Below are 17,659 nucleotides of genomic sequence, written 5' to 3'. Positions count from 1 at the left end.
TTTTTTTTAATTGAACTGACAAGATTTAAGCTGAATAACGGATATATTACATTATTGCACTCTTCAATATGAACATTGTTTTGAAAAACATCTTGACCGGAAGTCTCATTAAATATACTGTCCGGCTTGACGTCGGTTGGTTACGATAAGACGGCGTGAGTGACTTCCCATATTTCCAATCAATACTTAATAATAAATGACCGGTAAAACGTCAATGCGCGCGTTATTAGGTTTTCCTTTCCTCTCTGTACACTCACTGTATCCATTCAGCTTTATAATGTAAACCCAGTAGTGAACCCTTAACCTTATAATAGCTACGTGTGAAAATCAAGTGATACAAATGTAACATTTGATTTAAGATGGCTGTGATACATGTAGGCTACTGTGTTATTATGTTAGTTCCACTTAAAAGCAAGAGGTGTAGCTATGTCGAGCGAGGGGAGGGGTGAATCGGTGGTAGGAATTTATAGGGCGTATGAGGAAGTTGAAACAGACGGGGGAAAACGAACAACAGGGTCTTCATTTAAGCCAAACACTAAGACTTAACCGCTTTCAAAATGCCCGGAAAGAAAGTCTGCATCGTCGGATCTGGAAACTGGTAAGTTTTCGTCCGTCTTTCAGGTGCATATTTTAGTTCAGTTAGATCAGTTTATAATAGCATTATGCACTCAACGTTTAACTGAACGCGCATTTTGTAATTTAGCAGATTTAGACTTACCCAGTATTTATCACTGCTCCTTCCTTTTGACAGCAGCCCTCATTTTACTGATCGTGAAGGATGAGGCTACATGCTGCAACATGTATATGATTTTATACCAGCTCAGATAAAGTCGTACTGAGTAATAATAACCTTTTGAATACTTTATGGAAGTTTTACCCAACATTACGCCATTATCTATAGTGAGGCTGTAGACTGCTTTCTCAATTTCCCTGCAAATTTAAGTTATTTCACCAGATTATAAAGCAAAATGCAAACAAATGCTTGGTTTGCAACCTGTTTGAGTTTCCCATGGTTCTGTCTGATTAATTAGAATCTGGATCTGAAGTGTTTTGCGGGGTCTTTGGGTGCTGTTTGGATTGGATGAGACTTTCTTTTTCCTCTTCTGAATGTTACTTTGACACTAATTGTCCTGCACATGTCCTTCACTCCCTCTAGGGGCTCTTCGATTGCCAAAATAATCGGGCGCAATGTCAAAGCATCCAACAGGTTCGACCCAATGGTGAACATGTGGGTTTATGAAGAAATGATTGATGGAAAGAAGCTATCAGAGATCATTAATACAGAGCACGAAAATGTCAAATATCTACCAGGTCACAAGCTGCCCAGGAATGTGGTAAGTGCTCCAATTTAGGGGAGTTCTTGTTTCAACTAGTTGTGCAGTTCATTGCCATCTTGAAACATGCCTTGATTGTACAGTGAGACATTACACTGATAAGATTGTCTTGTGTGTCGTCACGTTTATCTACCTGTGCTAGGTAACTGAGAGCACTATACGAGTTTCCTTGAGTCTTTCATGAGTCAGCTCACCTCAACTACATAACTACGTAGTGCAAAAGAAAAGAACCATTCAGTGGCAGAAAATAAAATAAATAGTGTTTCGAAATAATTACTGATTTGTTTATAATGATTCATTTATAATATACCTTGCATGTCTCTGCATTTTTTTTGTTGTTTAGTGGTGTATTTGTCACGTCCTCCATATGTAGACAAAATGTGGTCAAATTGAGATATTTCTTTATGAAGCTAAAATTGGGTTTTAGTTTGTGTTGAATTCCCCCCCCCCAGTGATCTCAAACATTAATGGTGACTCGGGTAGCAAGAGTAAAGGCTTATTTCTAAATCATTTCTGATTTTTCTGGCATTCTAATATTTTTTTGTGCATTTAGTTTTTTGTCATCGTTATGGATGTTTATTACCTGTATTTGCTGTAAAATGTGTTAATGATAATAATAATAATAATTGTGAAGAAAAAACTCAAGATGGTACATCTGACAGGGTTTATTCTGATACATAATACATTTAACCAAACTTTTTTTTTTTTAAATGGGGGGGAATCAGTGATAGAGACAGAAGAGCAATTTCTGCCCAAAAAGAAAGCTAAATAGACATATTTAAACTCAGCCCTGTTTGCAGACATGTTCCACATATTGGTACTCTATGATCTGACACTGTTTAAGGACTAACTTTGTTGCTGATGCCTCACTAGGTCGCTGTTCCAGACATCACAGAAGCTGTCAAAGGAGCGAAGATCCTCGTCTTTGTAATCCCACACCAGTTCATCGCCAAACTCTGCGATCAGATGAAACCTCACGTCGCGGAGGGAACCATCGGGATATCGCTCATCAAAGTAAGATCCTGTCATTGGACTCCATGTCAGATTTTATTTCAGCAAAAAGAGGAAACCAGGGAAATAGCGTCACCTGACCTTGCTTCATATTTTTCTGTGGCCACAGCATCACGGGACATTGTAGTTGAGCAATACACAGTCACCACAATGAAACATAAAGTATCCATTACCATTACCTCAAGGCCAGGCCTTAATATAGTACAGAAACTGTCTAATATTATTATTATTGTTATGTCATCCAGGGTATCGATGAGGGACCAGATGGACTAAAGCTCATCTCAGACATCATCCGAGAGAAACTAGAGATTGAGGTCAGTGTCCTAATGGGGGCCAACATCGCCAGCGAGGTGGCAGATGAGAAGTTCTGTGAAACCACCATCGGTTAGATACTGTTTTTTATTCCTGTCATTATTGTTATTTTAGCATTCAGCTGCACAAAAATGTACTGACGTTGCTTGCATGCAAGAGGGTGATTTAAGATTGAAAAGAGGATGCGATGTGGTGGTCAGACAGTTCTCTGTTTTATGAGCAGTGAGTGATGCTTTTCTTTTTTTAATAAATTGCATTCAATACAGGGGCAAGAAATGAGGCAAACGGCCATATTTTCAAAGAGCTGCTTCAGACTCCCAACTTTCGCATCACTGTCGTACAGGAAAGTGATACAGTGGAGCTGTGTGGAGCTCTAAAGGTAAAGTCAGCCACGTGTTATGAATATTAAGTAGTTATCCTCTAATTAATACATGAAGCTCCAAATTGCGAATCCTCTCTCAGTGTGTTAATCAAAAGGAAAATGTTGCATGGCAGAATATTGTGGCAGTAGGTGCTGGATTCTGCGACGGCCTTGGTTTTGGCGACAACACCAAGGCGGCGGTGATCAGGCTGGGTCTGATGGAAATGGTCGCCTTCGCCAAGTTGTTCCGCAAAGGCCAAGTGAGCTCCACCACTTTCCTGGAAAGCTGTGGCGTGGCCGACCTCATCACCACCTGCTACGGGGGACGAAACCGCAAAGTTGCAGAGGCCTTTGTCAGAACGTCCAAGGTGAGTCAGACAAGTTTCACTGTTAGTCTTTTAAACTTTTTGGAAGTTACTCCATTACATCACGAACTCCAGACACAAAAGAAACAGGGCCTCAGGGTTAGCTCTATATTTAACAAGTAACTCTTCTACTTTTTTTTTTTTTTTTTTACAATTTCAGAATACCTTGAATACTTAGAATTTATCGCCAGTCTTTTTTTTTTTTTACAATATTTTGTCCTGATTTCAGAATATTTGAAATTACTTAGTTACATCAGCTGTCTTGAATATATAATGTTGAGGTCATGCATTAAAAGTCTGACAGGTTGCATAGTATTCATTGTCTGCTTTTTACTGAACATGACTGACTACATGCTAAAGGGCTAAGCCAGAGCGCTGGAGCAAAACATCTAAAACTCGGTGTACTCCTTTAACGACAATATGAGGAAATAAGACCATATGATGATGAAATGAAGATATACAGAATATGTCGCCAAACAACATTACAACTGTTTCTGTATACCTTTTTCTCCAGTCTATTATTGAGCTGGAGGCAGAAATGCTCAACGGCCAGAAGCTGCAGGGTCCCCAGACCTCAGCTGAGGTCTACAAGTTCCTCCTCAAGAAGGACATGGTCAACAAGTGAGTCCACTTTCTTCTCTTAAAAACTGTTTAACACTGTTACCTAGTCTTCAAAAGACCCATTGTGTTAACAAAACCACATGAATCAAACTGGACCAATTCAAACACAGCAAGCACAACAATTTATTACAATTCAAAACAACAGTTCTGCTATAAATTCTACTTTTACAAAGTGTATACTGTTCAGTTTTTGTTGACATTGTCGGAAATATGTAAACTGAATTATGTTTATTATTGAGGTCATTTTTTTTTATTATTTACAAACATGAGGGGGGCAGAATATTAGAAACACCTCTGAATATAATGCATTCCAGTACAACGCCATCACTAACTATGACCTCAATGCTAAAACATATAATTGAATTAACACCTCTATGACAGTGTCAACAAAAAAAAGATAATTAACCACAGTAAATATAAAGATATTTTGCAATGATGTGGGAAGTACAGTTAAAATACAGTTACACTGTACACAGCCATTAGACCTCTCACACAGGTGTTTCCAGTTCCGTTGCCTCATTAGACCTCTTCTCAGGAATGAATGATGATGTCTGTGCTTCACTGACATCTCCCTCACTCTCTTGTTAGTTTTGTTGCATCTGTGTCTTATATGGCTTTTTATAATTAGGGCTTAATGACAGCTCAATAAAACCCAAGACAAGGAGGCAATAAAGTTTATTAGAATCAGAATCTGTTAGGGTGAAACAGCTCATTTGTTCTTACTGCTTATGTAATTCCCAGTATAGCTCTGCACACCTTTTATCCTGAGCAGAGGTCTAATCAGCCAGAAGTGAAAACACCTGTGTGGGTGTGCAGTGCCATTAAAATATTTCCATATTGTTAAGTTGCAGAGTCAAAGCCTTTCTGTCCTTGATCTGTGACCAGTGTCCTCAACAAACATCCTATAGAAAAGAGTCTGAATGTCCATTTTCTTCTATAGGTTTCCCTTGTTTTCTGCAGTCTACCAGATCTGCTTTGAGGGCAGAGAAGTGAAAGAGTTCATCACCTGTCTGCAGAACCACCCAGAGCACATATGATGGGACCAGTCTGCAAACATGTTCACTGCTGCGCCTTCAATAGCAATTTACTACCACTAGAGGGTGAAAGAGATTCATCAGATTGAAACGCACAATACAACAAAGCAAATACAACCAAGAGCACTTTTTACTTTGACATTTCATAATGGATATTATTCTTAGCTTTAAAGGCAGTTTTTTATTGGGGGTACATAAACACAACACTGTCTGATTTACTTTTCACTACATGACAGTTAGTTTCAGTTTTTAGTAAATCAAATTTCCCCTCGAGGGACAAGAAAGCTGATCTGATTTACAATCTGAAAATTAAAACTACGGGTAGTCATTTTTTAATCTTCATGTGGAGTTGTTTTCTTCTTCTTCAATAAAATCAATTCATAAGAAACTGTCTTCATTTCTGAAGAACCAAAAATCAGCAAGCTATGACACTTTGTCATTTTGTCAATTTTTAATTCTTTTTAAATAGTTTTGTCACAAGGGAGTGCATGGATGAAGATGGTGCAATAGACAACATAGGACTGATGTGTGATCACAGAGCAAATAATTCTGGTGGCTCAGTATTCACACTTTGTCATTTTAATCTCCACATGCTGAAATAATGTGCATCCATCTTGGTCAGTTCACTGAAATGGGAACTTATTCCTAGAAGCTGATATTTACTGTTTGCAGCTCTGTGATTCAGTTGTGTGTCAAATCCACGGTCAAGCTGTGACGAAAGTGATTCCCACGAGGGCCGCAGTAACTCGGTATAAGAAAGCGGATTAAAGAACAAACAGCGTCCTTGTCCCTCCATCTCAACCATGTTACAGGTCAGACCGGTCAAACCTTTGATAGTCCCCCACTGCCTGTGTGTCGGTCTCTATCTGTCTCCCATCACTGTTTCTACGTAGTATGTCCATTTGTGTCTATCTCTGTCTGAATCTTTCTTCTCACTGTCGCTCTGTGCTTGTTACCTTAAATTAAATTTTGAAGTACATTACAAGGTACAAAGTACAAGGTAATTTATCATTTTACAACACAAGGTTGTACAACGAAATGAGTTTTGTAGTCCCTTCATGTTACACACATAAAAGATAATTAAATTTATATTAGAATAGGGTAACATAAGATAAATAAAATAAAACAATACATACAGTTATATATATATATATATAAAATATATATATATAAAATATGTATGTATGTATGTATGTATGTCTCACACGTCGTAGCAGGAAACATGTAGATACGGAAATGTAGAAGCAAAAGTCAAATGAAGACTTGATATGTTAAGAACTTGAGGAACTATTAGAGATTAACCTAACTTAATGTTGCCAATAACTTTTAGAGAATAAAGTTCAAATCAGAAATAGGCTTCATTGATTCCTGCTGTGTTTGTTGCAGACTGAGACACTAATGCTAGCACCTCTATAAGGTGCACTGTGGTGCTTTGAGCTAAATGCTAACATGCTTACAATGAAAATGCTAACTTGCTGATGTTTAGCAAGTATAATTTTTTTTTTTTACCTCATTACCCATCTGAGTTTAGCGTGTTAGCATGCACCAAGACCTTTGTCAGTTTTGAGTAAAATTGTTCAGATAATAGCCTGCTCCTTTCTTTGGGTTACTGTGAACCTGAACCAGTTCGATCTAAGATGCAGTACGTTTTTCATCTCTTCAAGCCTGTCTTTCTCCATCTGGCCATTTGTGGGTAAGTTTCCAAGCTACCGTATCTCCCCCTGCTGGCTGACAGGCCTCCGTGTCCACGGCTGCCCAGATCCCAGGACATGAAAGGGCTCGCTGAAAAGCTCAGGCAGGGTGACTGAAGAGGCACCAGTTTTAGGGGCCACGAGGAGCTTCCACAGGTTCCCATGGGAGAGCTGGTTCTCGCAGGTCGATGTCCTCTTCTCATCTCCTAACAGGAACTGTCATCGGTGGGTTTTTGAGCGAGCACTGAGACCCTTGTGGTGGTTTGACACAAGCCCAGATCCTCTGTTTCAAAGAGAAGGCCCACCTTCAGATGAGACCCAAGTTTGAAAGAGGAGCTTAATCACCACGGTAACTTGTCTGTTGGTACCCCTGACCCCACGCACACACACATACACGGTCCTCTAGTAAGAGGCCCCTTTGGACAGTGGAGGATAAGAGCATAACAGCATGGATTGAGGTTAGTGTTGCTGATGTACATGTTCCTCTCTGCTTCATTACCTTATTTTATATTATTTTGCTATATTTTGTTGTCACTTTAGCGTAAAGCAAAGACTGGAGGCTAGCCTGGCTCTGTCCAAAGTGGAAAACAATCACCTTTCAACACATCGAAAGCTGACTGATTAACACCTTGTATCTCTTTTGTTTAACTTGTATGGAAAGAGAAATGCAAAAACAACAATTTGTGGTTTTAGGGAGAGTTCTGTCTTGTAGTTAAATTAAACAGCGGCTACTTTCTACAGACGAAATAGTCGCCAAGAAGCTGTTGACAGTTAAGTTTTCCAGAGTAACTGGAATGCTGTCTTTGGAAAGAGATCTTTCTGAGAACCACAAACAAAATCCCATTCGCCGCCACTGCAATGAGATGGAGGCAGATCTCTTAAAGGTGCTCTAATCCATATTTTTGTATTAAAAATGGATGACGTGTTTGTGAAAGGGGTCACTTGTCAAGACAAATCCAAAAAATATCACCCTACTGCAGTTACACTCTGCAGGTTTTTTTAAAAGCGTCAGCTCAGTTTTCTGCTGCCCCCAAGTGGCCAAAGAATCACTTAACGCAGGTTTAAAACCTGGACAAATAAAACCGAAAGTAGCTGCCTGGCTCAAAACAATACCACTAGTAAACAAAACATGATCTGTTGAATTTAGGTAAACTACAATTAGATAAGGTAATGCATTTGGTGCAATTTTTAAGGATGTTTTAACTGTGCTTGCTTAAATGATGTACATCATTCCCGCTGTGTGACATGAAGTTTTGTGTGTCATTTGAAGGTGCCTTAAAAAGACAAATCCGCCTGTAAATGTGTTCTACTAATAAGCGAATGTGCCTAAACTGTATTAACGTGGATTTAATCCATTACAGCCTTGTGTTTTCTGGATGATATCTACCCAAAAAAGCATATTAAGACACTCTTCAGCACATTCCACATTCAGTACGAATGTGATTTATGAGGTGTGATGAGACTGAGCAATTATTTACAGTCGGCTTATCACACCTGTGTCTCCCATGGATGAATGTCTCAGTTGTGCATCCAAACTTCTCCCCTGAGCACTCCATTTAAATTTTTTGTTTTAAATATGTGGGCCACCCTGAGCCAGACCACACAGCTCGCACCTGTAGATTTATAGCACCCAGAGAAGCTTTGCGACAGTGTGAAACCTCACACGTTTGCTAATAGATAACTTCTCATATTACCTACAGGCAAACAAGTCTTTGCAGTTTGGTGTTGTATTTATACTGTATGTATTTTTTATCTATATTTTATATCTTTATATGTGGATACTCCTACAATTTTGGATGTGTGTGTTTGACACGGAGGGGTGTGAGTCTAGCCTACATCCTCAGCTAATTACAGGCCACTGATCTCGTCAGCTGTCACTGCCACACTCTCTTTACATGTCAATGACAGCCAAATGGGACCTCATATCCTTCCTCCAGCTCTTACAATGCTTTCATTGAAAATACAAGAGATGGGGAGAAAACCAAAAGAGAGAAAGCAAAGGATGCCACTCCTCGTCCCAGCTGGCGTTGGCTCAATGGCAGAGGGCATGGAGTCTTGTCCGTGAAATAACAACCACTCCTACGCCTCTCCTCAAATCCTCCTCCTCATCCTTCACCTCTGCCCGGTCGTTTTCATCATCGCCTTGGCCTAATCTGGGCACGTTCGTGGCGACGTGCACCCAGACTCTGCCTCCTTTTGTGTTTGCCAGCGTTCTGATGAGAGAAAAAAGAGAAACAGGAGGGTGCAAGGGGAGCGGGGGTGGAGGTGAAGACAGCGGTGGCGGTGGTTGCTCGGGTTCGTCGTTTGCTTTTGCAGTCTGGGGGGAAGAGGAGGAGAACTTGGCAGGATGCCTGGTTGTGGCACTGCATACAAACACGGGGGAAAACACAAGGTCTATTTGTTTGACTCTCCCATCCTCTTACCTCAGAGAGAGTGGGAAAAATTTCATGAGACAGCCATAAGATAGGGTCCGTTCCTCGCTTCCTCGGGACAGCCATCGATTCTGCAAAACAGCCGGGGGAGAGACAAAACAAATGGAACGCAGTCCATGTCAGGAAATCATTGACCATAATTCAAATGAAATTAAGTCAATTTGTGCAGTAAAGACTTGGCGGGGTGCCCAGCCTTGTTTGCTGTTTAAAAAAAAAAAAAAAAAGCAGTTTGATTAAATATAAAATACTATCAGCCATTAAGTGAATCTACAGAACAGCATCAGAAGAGTAACCACAATTTACCACTACAATATATCTCTTACGAGACAAAGGCTGACAAAGTCAAAGCTGGATAATGTCTCTTCCCTTTTTTCTACTCAGCATTTCATCTTGGTTCATCTAAATCTCCTTAGCTTGACCTCCTGTGGACTAAAAGTAGCTGGCATCAGCACAAACACCTCAATTCTCTCTGATTTGTGGAAGATGAAATCTTTACCGTATGCACTGTGCTTGTCTCTCTTGAGTCCATGCTTACATGCACATAAAGATGCTTTCTGGGGCCGCTGATGTGAAAGGGGACATCGCCGGGTTCCCAGTGCAGCTGCAAATAACATTGATGTGGCATTCCGACATGTCAGTGTAGCGTGGGCCACGCACAAAGCCACTTCCTGCTCCTCTGAAATATTCACGTGGGAGACTTGAGCCAGTTGGCAAAAAACGATGATTTCACAAGTCTGATCAGATTCAATATGTTTTCCAGCGTTTGGGTATGTAAATTAGCTCTGGGCCACATTATTATTAGTTTGAGCCACATCATGCATGAAACTATATCAGCAGACTTTAAAGAGTTTCATGTCAAAAAACAAGGTCAGATTTGTTTTCTTCATAAATTTCCATCTATGTTCTGTCTCGACAGCGCTGCAGCACATCTAGACCTTCGGGATCGTCTGGTGTTTCGATTACAGATGTTTGTGGTCGTCTCATTCAAAATGTCCTACTGATAGGAGACAATGCGTGCTGGAGGGCTTTCCATAAAACAGGTACACCAAAGGAGCTGTAAGTATTGCAGCAAGCCGCAGAGTTGACTGCTTTATGACCGCTCTGGTCTTGACCGCAATTGCAGCTAGCAATCCACAGGGAGGCATTGTGGTTGAATGAGAAAGCAGACTAACACATCTGGAAGAAGATAGGGTGATATTGAAATGGGTATTTATCCATTTATGCATCTGTTTGTGTTTTCGTGAAAGTCTTGCCCTATTTGACCTGTTCACCTTTGAAATTTAAATCCAAGTCAATCTGACTAAGATATTCACCATATTCACTGTATCGATTTCAAAGCGGCAACATGTTTGAGCTTTTGAGTATGTTAAATATAAGTTTTTAAGGAAAATGTAGGTGTCATTTAGAGGTCGTCATTTAGTTTTAGTAAGTTTTGCTTTTTGTCTTGTTTGTCTGAAATAAAACTTTACAGTGTCGAACATACGTAGGTCAAAATAAAAAATAAAAAAAACATCCTGAAGCCTGGGGTTGTGTAACTGGGTGTTTGCCAGTTCATGAGCGATATGCCAGAGGTAGGTTGCAAGGCTCACCACAGGTGTAGTAAATTCATATTAATATGTCCCCTGTATGAGCATGTTAATGAGGACTTTCAGTGTTGTGGAAGTTCACACTTCACAAGTTCAATTCACTTCACGCAGATTTAAATAAACCAGTTCATGTTCATAGTTCACAATTTAGAATTTTGAACTAAGTTCACATGAACAAAAAATGAACTAGTTCATGCCCATTTCTTCCGTTTTCTTTTTTTTTTCCTTTCCAAAATAGTTTGAGTAGAGTTTGGCTTGGGTGGAGGAACTTTGCGACTGTCGGCTCGTGGTCTTACCTTTTAATGATTTCTCGTGATCATCATTCACTCGCACATATTTCCCAAAACTGGTCGATGCTCGATGTTTCGTTTCAAAAATCTGTGTCGCATCAGATTCTGTGACCCAAAACACCAGCATCCCGGGTGCCGTGAAACGACGCTTACGTTCAAGTTTACTAGTTAGCAAACGGATACCTTCAGTTCACAGTTCACCAAAAACATGAGCACGTTCAATGAACAGAGCTCTTTAAGTGCGTTCATGCACAACACTGATGACTTATTGAAATGCTATTGTAACACCGAACTAGTTTGCGGTATTACTAACAGGTAATAATAACAACGTTCCTTAGCTCTTAGTTCACTCCTCTTCTGTTAAACAACTGTACAAAATACTACGGGAGGCGAATATAAGCTTTTATGGAACTTTATATAGCATTCTTCTCAACGTACATACAACGTATTAGCCTAGCAACAGCAACAACCCATGGTATTCCTTAAAACTCTTCTTCTACTCTTGTAACTTTCTTCAATGTCTCAACTACGGCAAGCAGCCTAGCTAGCTAGCCATTGTGCTAAAATAACTTGTTTTAGAGTGCTGGATCTAGCCAATTGTATGACTAAATTGCAGCACAGAAATTGATGCAGGCTTCCCGTCAATCATTCCTACACACAACACAAGCTCAGGGAAGGGGTTGCTTAACTAGCCAGTTTCAGTGGAGTCTGGCTGAGCACAGTTACATCAAATTACACTTAAAATGGACTAGTTCGTATGGCGTGTCATCTGGCCATGTCTGAAGGCAAAAGTGTTTACAGGTGGTTCGAATGGCCACATTTGAAAGTGAAAAAAGAGCTTGAGAAAGAAGGCTAAATCTGCTTACTTTCCCATTGAATTGTCGGATGTGTTTTTATTTAAGAACACATGAGGCCGTTATCTATCAGTATATTTTTAAGCATGCAGAGGTTGGTTTCCCTACAGTTAAAATGTGAAAAAGTGTGTAAAAGTAGAAAAAAAAAAGACGCCAGTGGAAGAAAATGGAAAGGATGTCCTTGAAGGAGTGACAATTTCTTCCACCGAGCGTAGGCATGGTTGCAATGTGAAAAACTGGAACTCCTCAAGTCGTTGCTTGCATACTAAATCCTTTGACTCGTCTCCTTGTATCCTCTGAACTGCTGCAGAATACAGTATATATGGTTTTCCTCTCTCCTGTGCTCCGTTTCCTCAGAGCTCCTGCAGGGCTCTGACCTGTGACATAAAAGAGCTGGACCTCATACCTGGAATGGATCCGGATGTGCCGCAGGTCAAGACGTATGTTCAAGGATCATTAGCCATTACCTCTGCACTCTCAGGGCCCAAACGCATATGCAAGGTTTTGACCAAAATAGGATTCTCAAATCTGATTTTTTTTACTGTAGCTGTCAATAGGTCATAGTTTGTGCAAATATACCAATAATACTGAGCAGATTTATGCCCCACAACCTGCCCTGACAGGTTTGTTATGATGGTGCCAAAATGATGAGTTAAGCTTCTTGACAATAATAATTAAAAAAAAGTTGTTTTTCTTTCCTTACTTCAAGATAAGAGCACATCAGAGCGAGTGGAGGAGGAATATACGGAAGACAGGATGTGATTTAGGAAGGACAGGGGCATACACACACTCACAAGACACACACACACGATGGTTCTCATGATGTTTCAGGTAACGAACTGCACTTGGCATTCAGGTTTATGACGGCCCTGTAAAAATGTCAAAGTAAGAGCGCTGACAGTGAGGACATTTACAGTGTCATTGGGACCAAAAATAAAAACTGTAACTGTCTTTGATGGTGAGTTTTTCTTTTACAGATATAACTTCAACATTATTTACTGTGGAAATGGAAGGTTTCTGCATGACGAATTGTGTCATTTTTAAAAAATTTTAATCTGGCAAATCCTTTGATTCTGGACATTTCATCTTTTCTATTAGATTAAAAGAATACATCACAAGCTTCCAATTTAGAAATCAAACATTCCCATTATCAAATGCTAACTGAAAATGACATGGTCGATCTCCTCATATTGTTACCCTTCTCCTTCATAACATTTGATGCTAATCAGCATAATACAATGCTGCTTTTGATCTGATTAGCTCCTGACATTTAAGTTTAAATGAATGCCCGTGATGTGCAGATTCTTTTGTTTAGTCTGCCTGTTCGCCTAGCTTCAAAACAGCTCAGAAATTGTTTTAAAATGATTTTTCAGTGCGATTTATGACATCTTTTATCTTTCAGCTCTTCACAGCCCAAAGTCTTGCAATGTCGTCAGCCCACTCAGTCTCACTCTCTCTGTGAGCGAACAATGTTGCAATGCAGTGAGTTTAGAGGGGAAGAATGCGACAACAGAATGGAATCACGGGAGAAATGATTGCATTTGAGACCACAAGGAATGCACCAGAGACGGGCTGAAGCGGAGCATTTGTTCACAGTGGTTAGGGATGTCAAACAGTGGGCAGGCGCTGCTATAGCTGCAGGGCTCTGACACCCAGACAGCAGGCTAGAAACATGAAATTCAGAGTTTATTTTAAGAAAAAGCACTTCTGAGTTGAAATGTAAATTAAAACTAAATATTACATCTGGGATAAGGTTGATTCGACGTCTTTGCACCTTGTGGGCTACGAGGATGGGTGGCAGGGAGGAATGCGGCGCACTAAGGAGTGTCCTGCAGAGAGGCCAATGAGAAGCAGAGCGCTGGTGGCTCCTGGCCGGCATAAAGAAGTCAACTTGGCAGTAAGGCTGAGAGTCATGTGCCTCCATTTAAATGAGAAGGCAAGAAAGGAAAGAGAGACAGAGAAGGGGAGGGAGAGAAATACAGGCTGAGCTAAGAGGCTGGGGACTCTGCCAAGCCGAGACACTTGAGGAATGCATCAGCAGCAGCAGCAGCTCTCGCTTCACAGTAATACCATTACAGTTAGTGCTATCTGAGTCAGGAAAACAGCTATTCTAGTCAAGTCAGCAAGTCTCATAGCCAGTGTAAACAGATCAAAGAAATAGCAAAAATTGAATCCTAAGAAAGAAACTTGGATTATCTCCTGGCTGAGATATTCCAAGCATAGAAGTATTTTTCTTTTTGTGTGTTTATCAAAAAAAGCATGCATCCACGTGTCTGCAGATTGTTGGTACTCGCACCTAGCTGCATGTCTGTCATCCGAGTGTTTTAGACGCATGTGAGCGTTGTCTTGTCTTGTCAACGTTTGTGGACTTGTGTGAGAGCGTGAGGCATGTGGTGTGACTCCTCCAGCCCTGGCAGTTAGTTAATAAACACAGGCCTGTCAACAGCTGCTGGTGATGTAATGTGGAACTTCTCCTCACTCTCCTTATCCTCCCGCCCCACCCCGCCTCCCTAACTCCCTCCACCACCACCACCACCACTACCACCTTCCTCCCTTCTATTTACAAGTCTTACTGGGTGTTGCTGCAGACTTCCAGCACTGGCAGCACAGATAGTGTGTTTAAAAGTGTGTGTGTTTGCATGGCTTCCCCCAGCAACACTTCCAGGGGAATTTACGACAGCATGTTTTCAGCTGCCATCAAAGGAAATTCCACATCATCAGGTTGTCTTCCTAACCAAAACACCTCTAAGAGTCTGGGAACTACAGAGCTGGCTACAAACCTGTTGAGTGGAGAGAATCCGGCCTGTGCAGAGTAAGTTATTCCTGCTTGTTTGTCTTCTGACATTATGTGAAGTGGAACTGCTTCACCTTCATTCACAGTTTGTGAGAAGTAAGCAAAAATGGGTGCACAGTATGAAGGGATAGGTGGCAATTAATAAAAAAGTTGTTCAAACATTACACAAAGATACTGCTAAATTTAGTTTTAGTCAATGTTATCCTATAACATCACACCCAAAGAGATATAGCCACACAGCTAATTAGCTAGTTGCAGCAAAGCTCAACTTGAGAATTACAAAATGATACTGAAAAGACAAATGAAAAAAGTAGCTAAATTATAACATTAGTTGGCTAACATCTTGTGTGATGTATGTAGCCACTTAACGCTAGCTAATTAATTTAGCAAGATGATGTAAAGCATGATTTCTAGATTAAAATGCTGATAATTATGAGCATCAATTGCTCTTCGTCTGAAAAGACCTTAATACTGTGTAAACAAATCATCATATTCAAAACCACTTCTTTATCAGAGAAAACCTCTTTGACTGGTGACATCCTTCATTGTTGACTATTAATGGAGAAATGGAGAAAAATGCTACACAGTAGTGTATGTGCTTGGCTTTCATATGCTGTTAACGATTAACTGTGGAAGCTGATGTCTACAGAACTTCTCTGTGAGAGAAATCAGCAGGAAAACATTCGGAGAGATAAACACACACACACACACTGTTGTTTCTCAAGCTGTCAGCAGCCTGCTGATGAAATGTGTGTGTTCAGTTTTTTAGTGAGCTGCCCATCGCATGATGCTCACATACCAAAGTGAGAGGGGGGCACAGTTGTGTATTTTGATAACGGTCGGAAAATTCCTCTGCCCTCTCTTGGCTTGGCGCATCACCCCTGGGCCTTTGGAGTATATTTTTCTGCCTTGTTTCTACCTGAAACGCTATCATGAAAGAGTTCAGCAGAGAGTCACGCTGTCGGCTGAAGCACGCTGGAGCAGTGGAGGGTCCCTCGACAGGAAGCTCAGTTGATTTTTTTTTCCCAGGATGTATATTAAAGCATCCTAAGCATCTGGTGGGATAAGCGCAGGGAATTGCAGGGACTCCCCTCATGAACAGGATGACAACATTGTATTCATTGTTTTTCTTTTTTTCCACACTAGACCTTTAACCCCTCCCTCCTTTTTAAACCCCCACATTATATTGCCTGCTAAGTACTACTGGCTAAACAAGTTTTAAAGCTGCTCAGACAAGTTCTGGCAGAATCTTTATCATTAAAAGTGTCTGAGAAACACATTTTCTTGTTAGCAGATTGTTTCCCTTTATCTTGTTTGACATGATTTTGGTTTGGAAGTAATGTAGGTGTTTACGTAGTATGACAGCTGAGAAACAGTCTTTTCAGTCTTCTCAGCCAGGCCTCTGAGTGCTGAGCTTTATTGAAGTCTAATATTGATAATTACTCTTAAAAGAGACAGAGAGCCCTATGTTTTTGCCAATTTGTCAAATGAATCACTTACAAAAAAACCCCAATCTCAATGTGAAGAACACTTAAGAAGACAGAACTGGAACATCTGGTGATGAGCACGAATATAAGCACAGATGATTAAAAATGCAGAACTAGGTGTCACATATCTGTCTGCTTATTGCGAACACGCACCAAATGATTTACAAATGCCTCACGGTACTCCAGCATATCTCACAGCTCTGTGACTGTAAACACATAATGAGGAGCTCCATTTGTTCCAAATACACAGGAGCAAACTTTACTCCTTCAGTCACGTTGTCCCTGCCTTTAAGTCTTTGGCAGAAGCACGGTGGTCTTGTTGCGACAATAAGTTGATTGACATCAAACATTTTGCCAGTTCCAGTTCCAAAATCAAGAATTTTCTGCTTTTCTCTGTTTTACATGATGGTAAATTCAATACTTTTAGGTTTGGTTGGACAAAACAAGCAGTTTTAAGATGTTAATTTGGATGTTGGGAACTCATGATGGGCCTTTTTTTTTACAGGATATAAATTAGGACCAATCAATTAATTGAAAAAAAGAAAAAATTATAATGAAAATAATCATTAGCTGCAGCTCTATCACTGTTTGTCTACGCGCATTTCTAAGCCACCCTCAACACTTGTACTCATTCTCATTGTGTTCGATGCACATAGGTTGTTTATTCAGCAATGTATAGGCTGTCCTTGGGTTTTTATAATCACGATGACATTGGAAACTAAAGACATAAGCAAATAACCATGTGTACGGACACCCAGTTATACAGACAAAGCTTCTGTTTTTACCTGTTGACAATAATGTGCCTGTTACAAGTCCATACTCCCCCTCATAATGTGGTTCAAATGCCTGTAGCATGATCTTAAAAGCAATAAAGACGTGAACATGTTCTGCCTTGTCTTGATTAATCTGACAAAAATTAAAAAAATTCTCCAACAACAACAGACTCACAGTTACATAAGAAGGTATAGTGCTGATATGGATCCTCCCTTACTTGCAGCATCAATATTAATCTTAAAGGGACTGTTAAATTGACCTATTAGCCTTGACATAAGCCTCTCATTTTCACACCTATGTGATAGATACTTGAAAGTTAAACTTGTTATGATTACCAGCATGGTCTAAACACTGATGCACTGGTTGGTAACAGCAGCCATGAGCACACAGTGGAAAAAATCAGAAAAAGACGTTCAGCTTAATGATTGGTTTGCTGACAGTATAAAAACAACAGACCAGTGTAAAATATGGCTTATCGTTCGACGCACTCAGACACAGTAATTCCATGTTAGGCTTTGCCAGGCTACAGCTGGTCGTGCCAACTGTACCAGGACACATGCAGAGGCAGGATCAGACAGGCTGGCCAGCAGAGGGACTCAAAACATCCGATCAGCATAGACCATCTGTGCTGCTAGAATACAGATGGACCTCTCTCTCTGCACATTAAACCCCACATCAGACACTTGCATGCTTCAATTTTCTCCTCAATGAAT

At 40.4% G+C, this 17,659-nt stretch overlaps 2 protein-coding genes across 5 annotated transcripts in view; both read left to right on the top strand.

Moving 5' to 3' along the window:
- Nucleotides 1-125: 125 nt before the first annotated feature.
- Nucleotides 126-5,456, top strand: LOC122872417 (glycerol-3-phosphate dehydrogenase [NAD(+)], cytoplasmic-like). Its single transcript, XM_044188629.1, has 8 exons — nt 126-598; nt 1,157-1,334; nt 2,208-2,348; nt 2,591-2,729; nt 2,924-3,036; nt 3,153-3,386; nt 3,898-4,004; nt 4,945-5,456. The coding sequence occupies exons 1-8, from the start codon at nt 558-560 to the stop codon at nt 5,039-5,041; spliced, it is 1,050 nt and encodes a 349-aa protein (XP_044044564.1). The 5' UTR covers nt 126-557; the 3' UTR covers nt 5,042-5,456.
- Nucleotides 5,457-6,668: 1,212 nt separating this feature from the next.
- Nucleotides 6,669-17,659, top strand: part of LOC122872414 (nck-associated protein 5-like) — a 145,736-nt gene continuing 134,745 nt past the window's right edge. Inside the window, exons 1-5 of one of the 4 annotated variants that reach the window (XM_044188616.1) lie at nt 6,693-7,187; nt 10,078-10,201; nt 12,249-12,331; nt 12,601-12,722; nt 13,294-14,703. In XM_044188616.1, the coding sequence (XP_044044551.1) occupies nt 14,531-14,703 (173 nt within the window). In that variant the 5' untranslated portion in view covers nt 6,693-7,187; nt 10,078-10,201; nt 12,249-12,331; nt 12,601-12,722; nt 13,294-14,530. Of the gene's footprint in view, nt 7,188-10,077; nt 10,202-12,248; nt 12,332-12,600; nt 14,704-17,659 lie in introns of those variants that run through there. The other 3 variants (XM_044188626.1, XM_044188617.1, XM_044188615.1) reach the window with 3 other exon arrangements.

This window comes from Siniperca chuatsi, linkage group LG24 (genome assembly GCF_020085105.1).
Source record: "Siniperca chuatsi isolate FFG_IHB_CAS linkage group LG24, ASM2008510v1, whole genome shotgun sequence".
Lineage (NCBI taxonomy): Eukaryota > Metazoa > Chordata > Actinopteri > Centrarchiformes > Sinipercidae > Siniperca > Siniperca chuatsi.
Note: the sequence above shows the minus strand (reverse complement) of the source record. Positions and strands in the feature narration are given on the sequence as shown.

Coding starts and splice junctions, on each gene's coding strand:
- LOC122872417 (XM_044188629.1), top strand. CDS start 558: ATGCCCGGAAAGAAAGTCTGCATCGTCGGATCTGGAAACTG. Junction 2,730..2,923: donor GTTCTGTGAAACCACCATCG/GTTAGATACTGT, acceptor CATTCAATACAG/GGGCAAGAAATGAGGCAAAC. Junction 3,037..3,152: donor AGCTGTGTGGAGCTCTAAAG/GTAAAGTCAGCC, acceptor GTTGCATGGCAG/AATATTGTGGCAGTAGGTGC.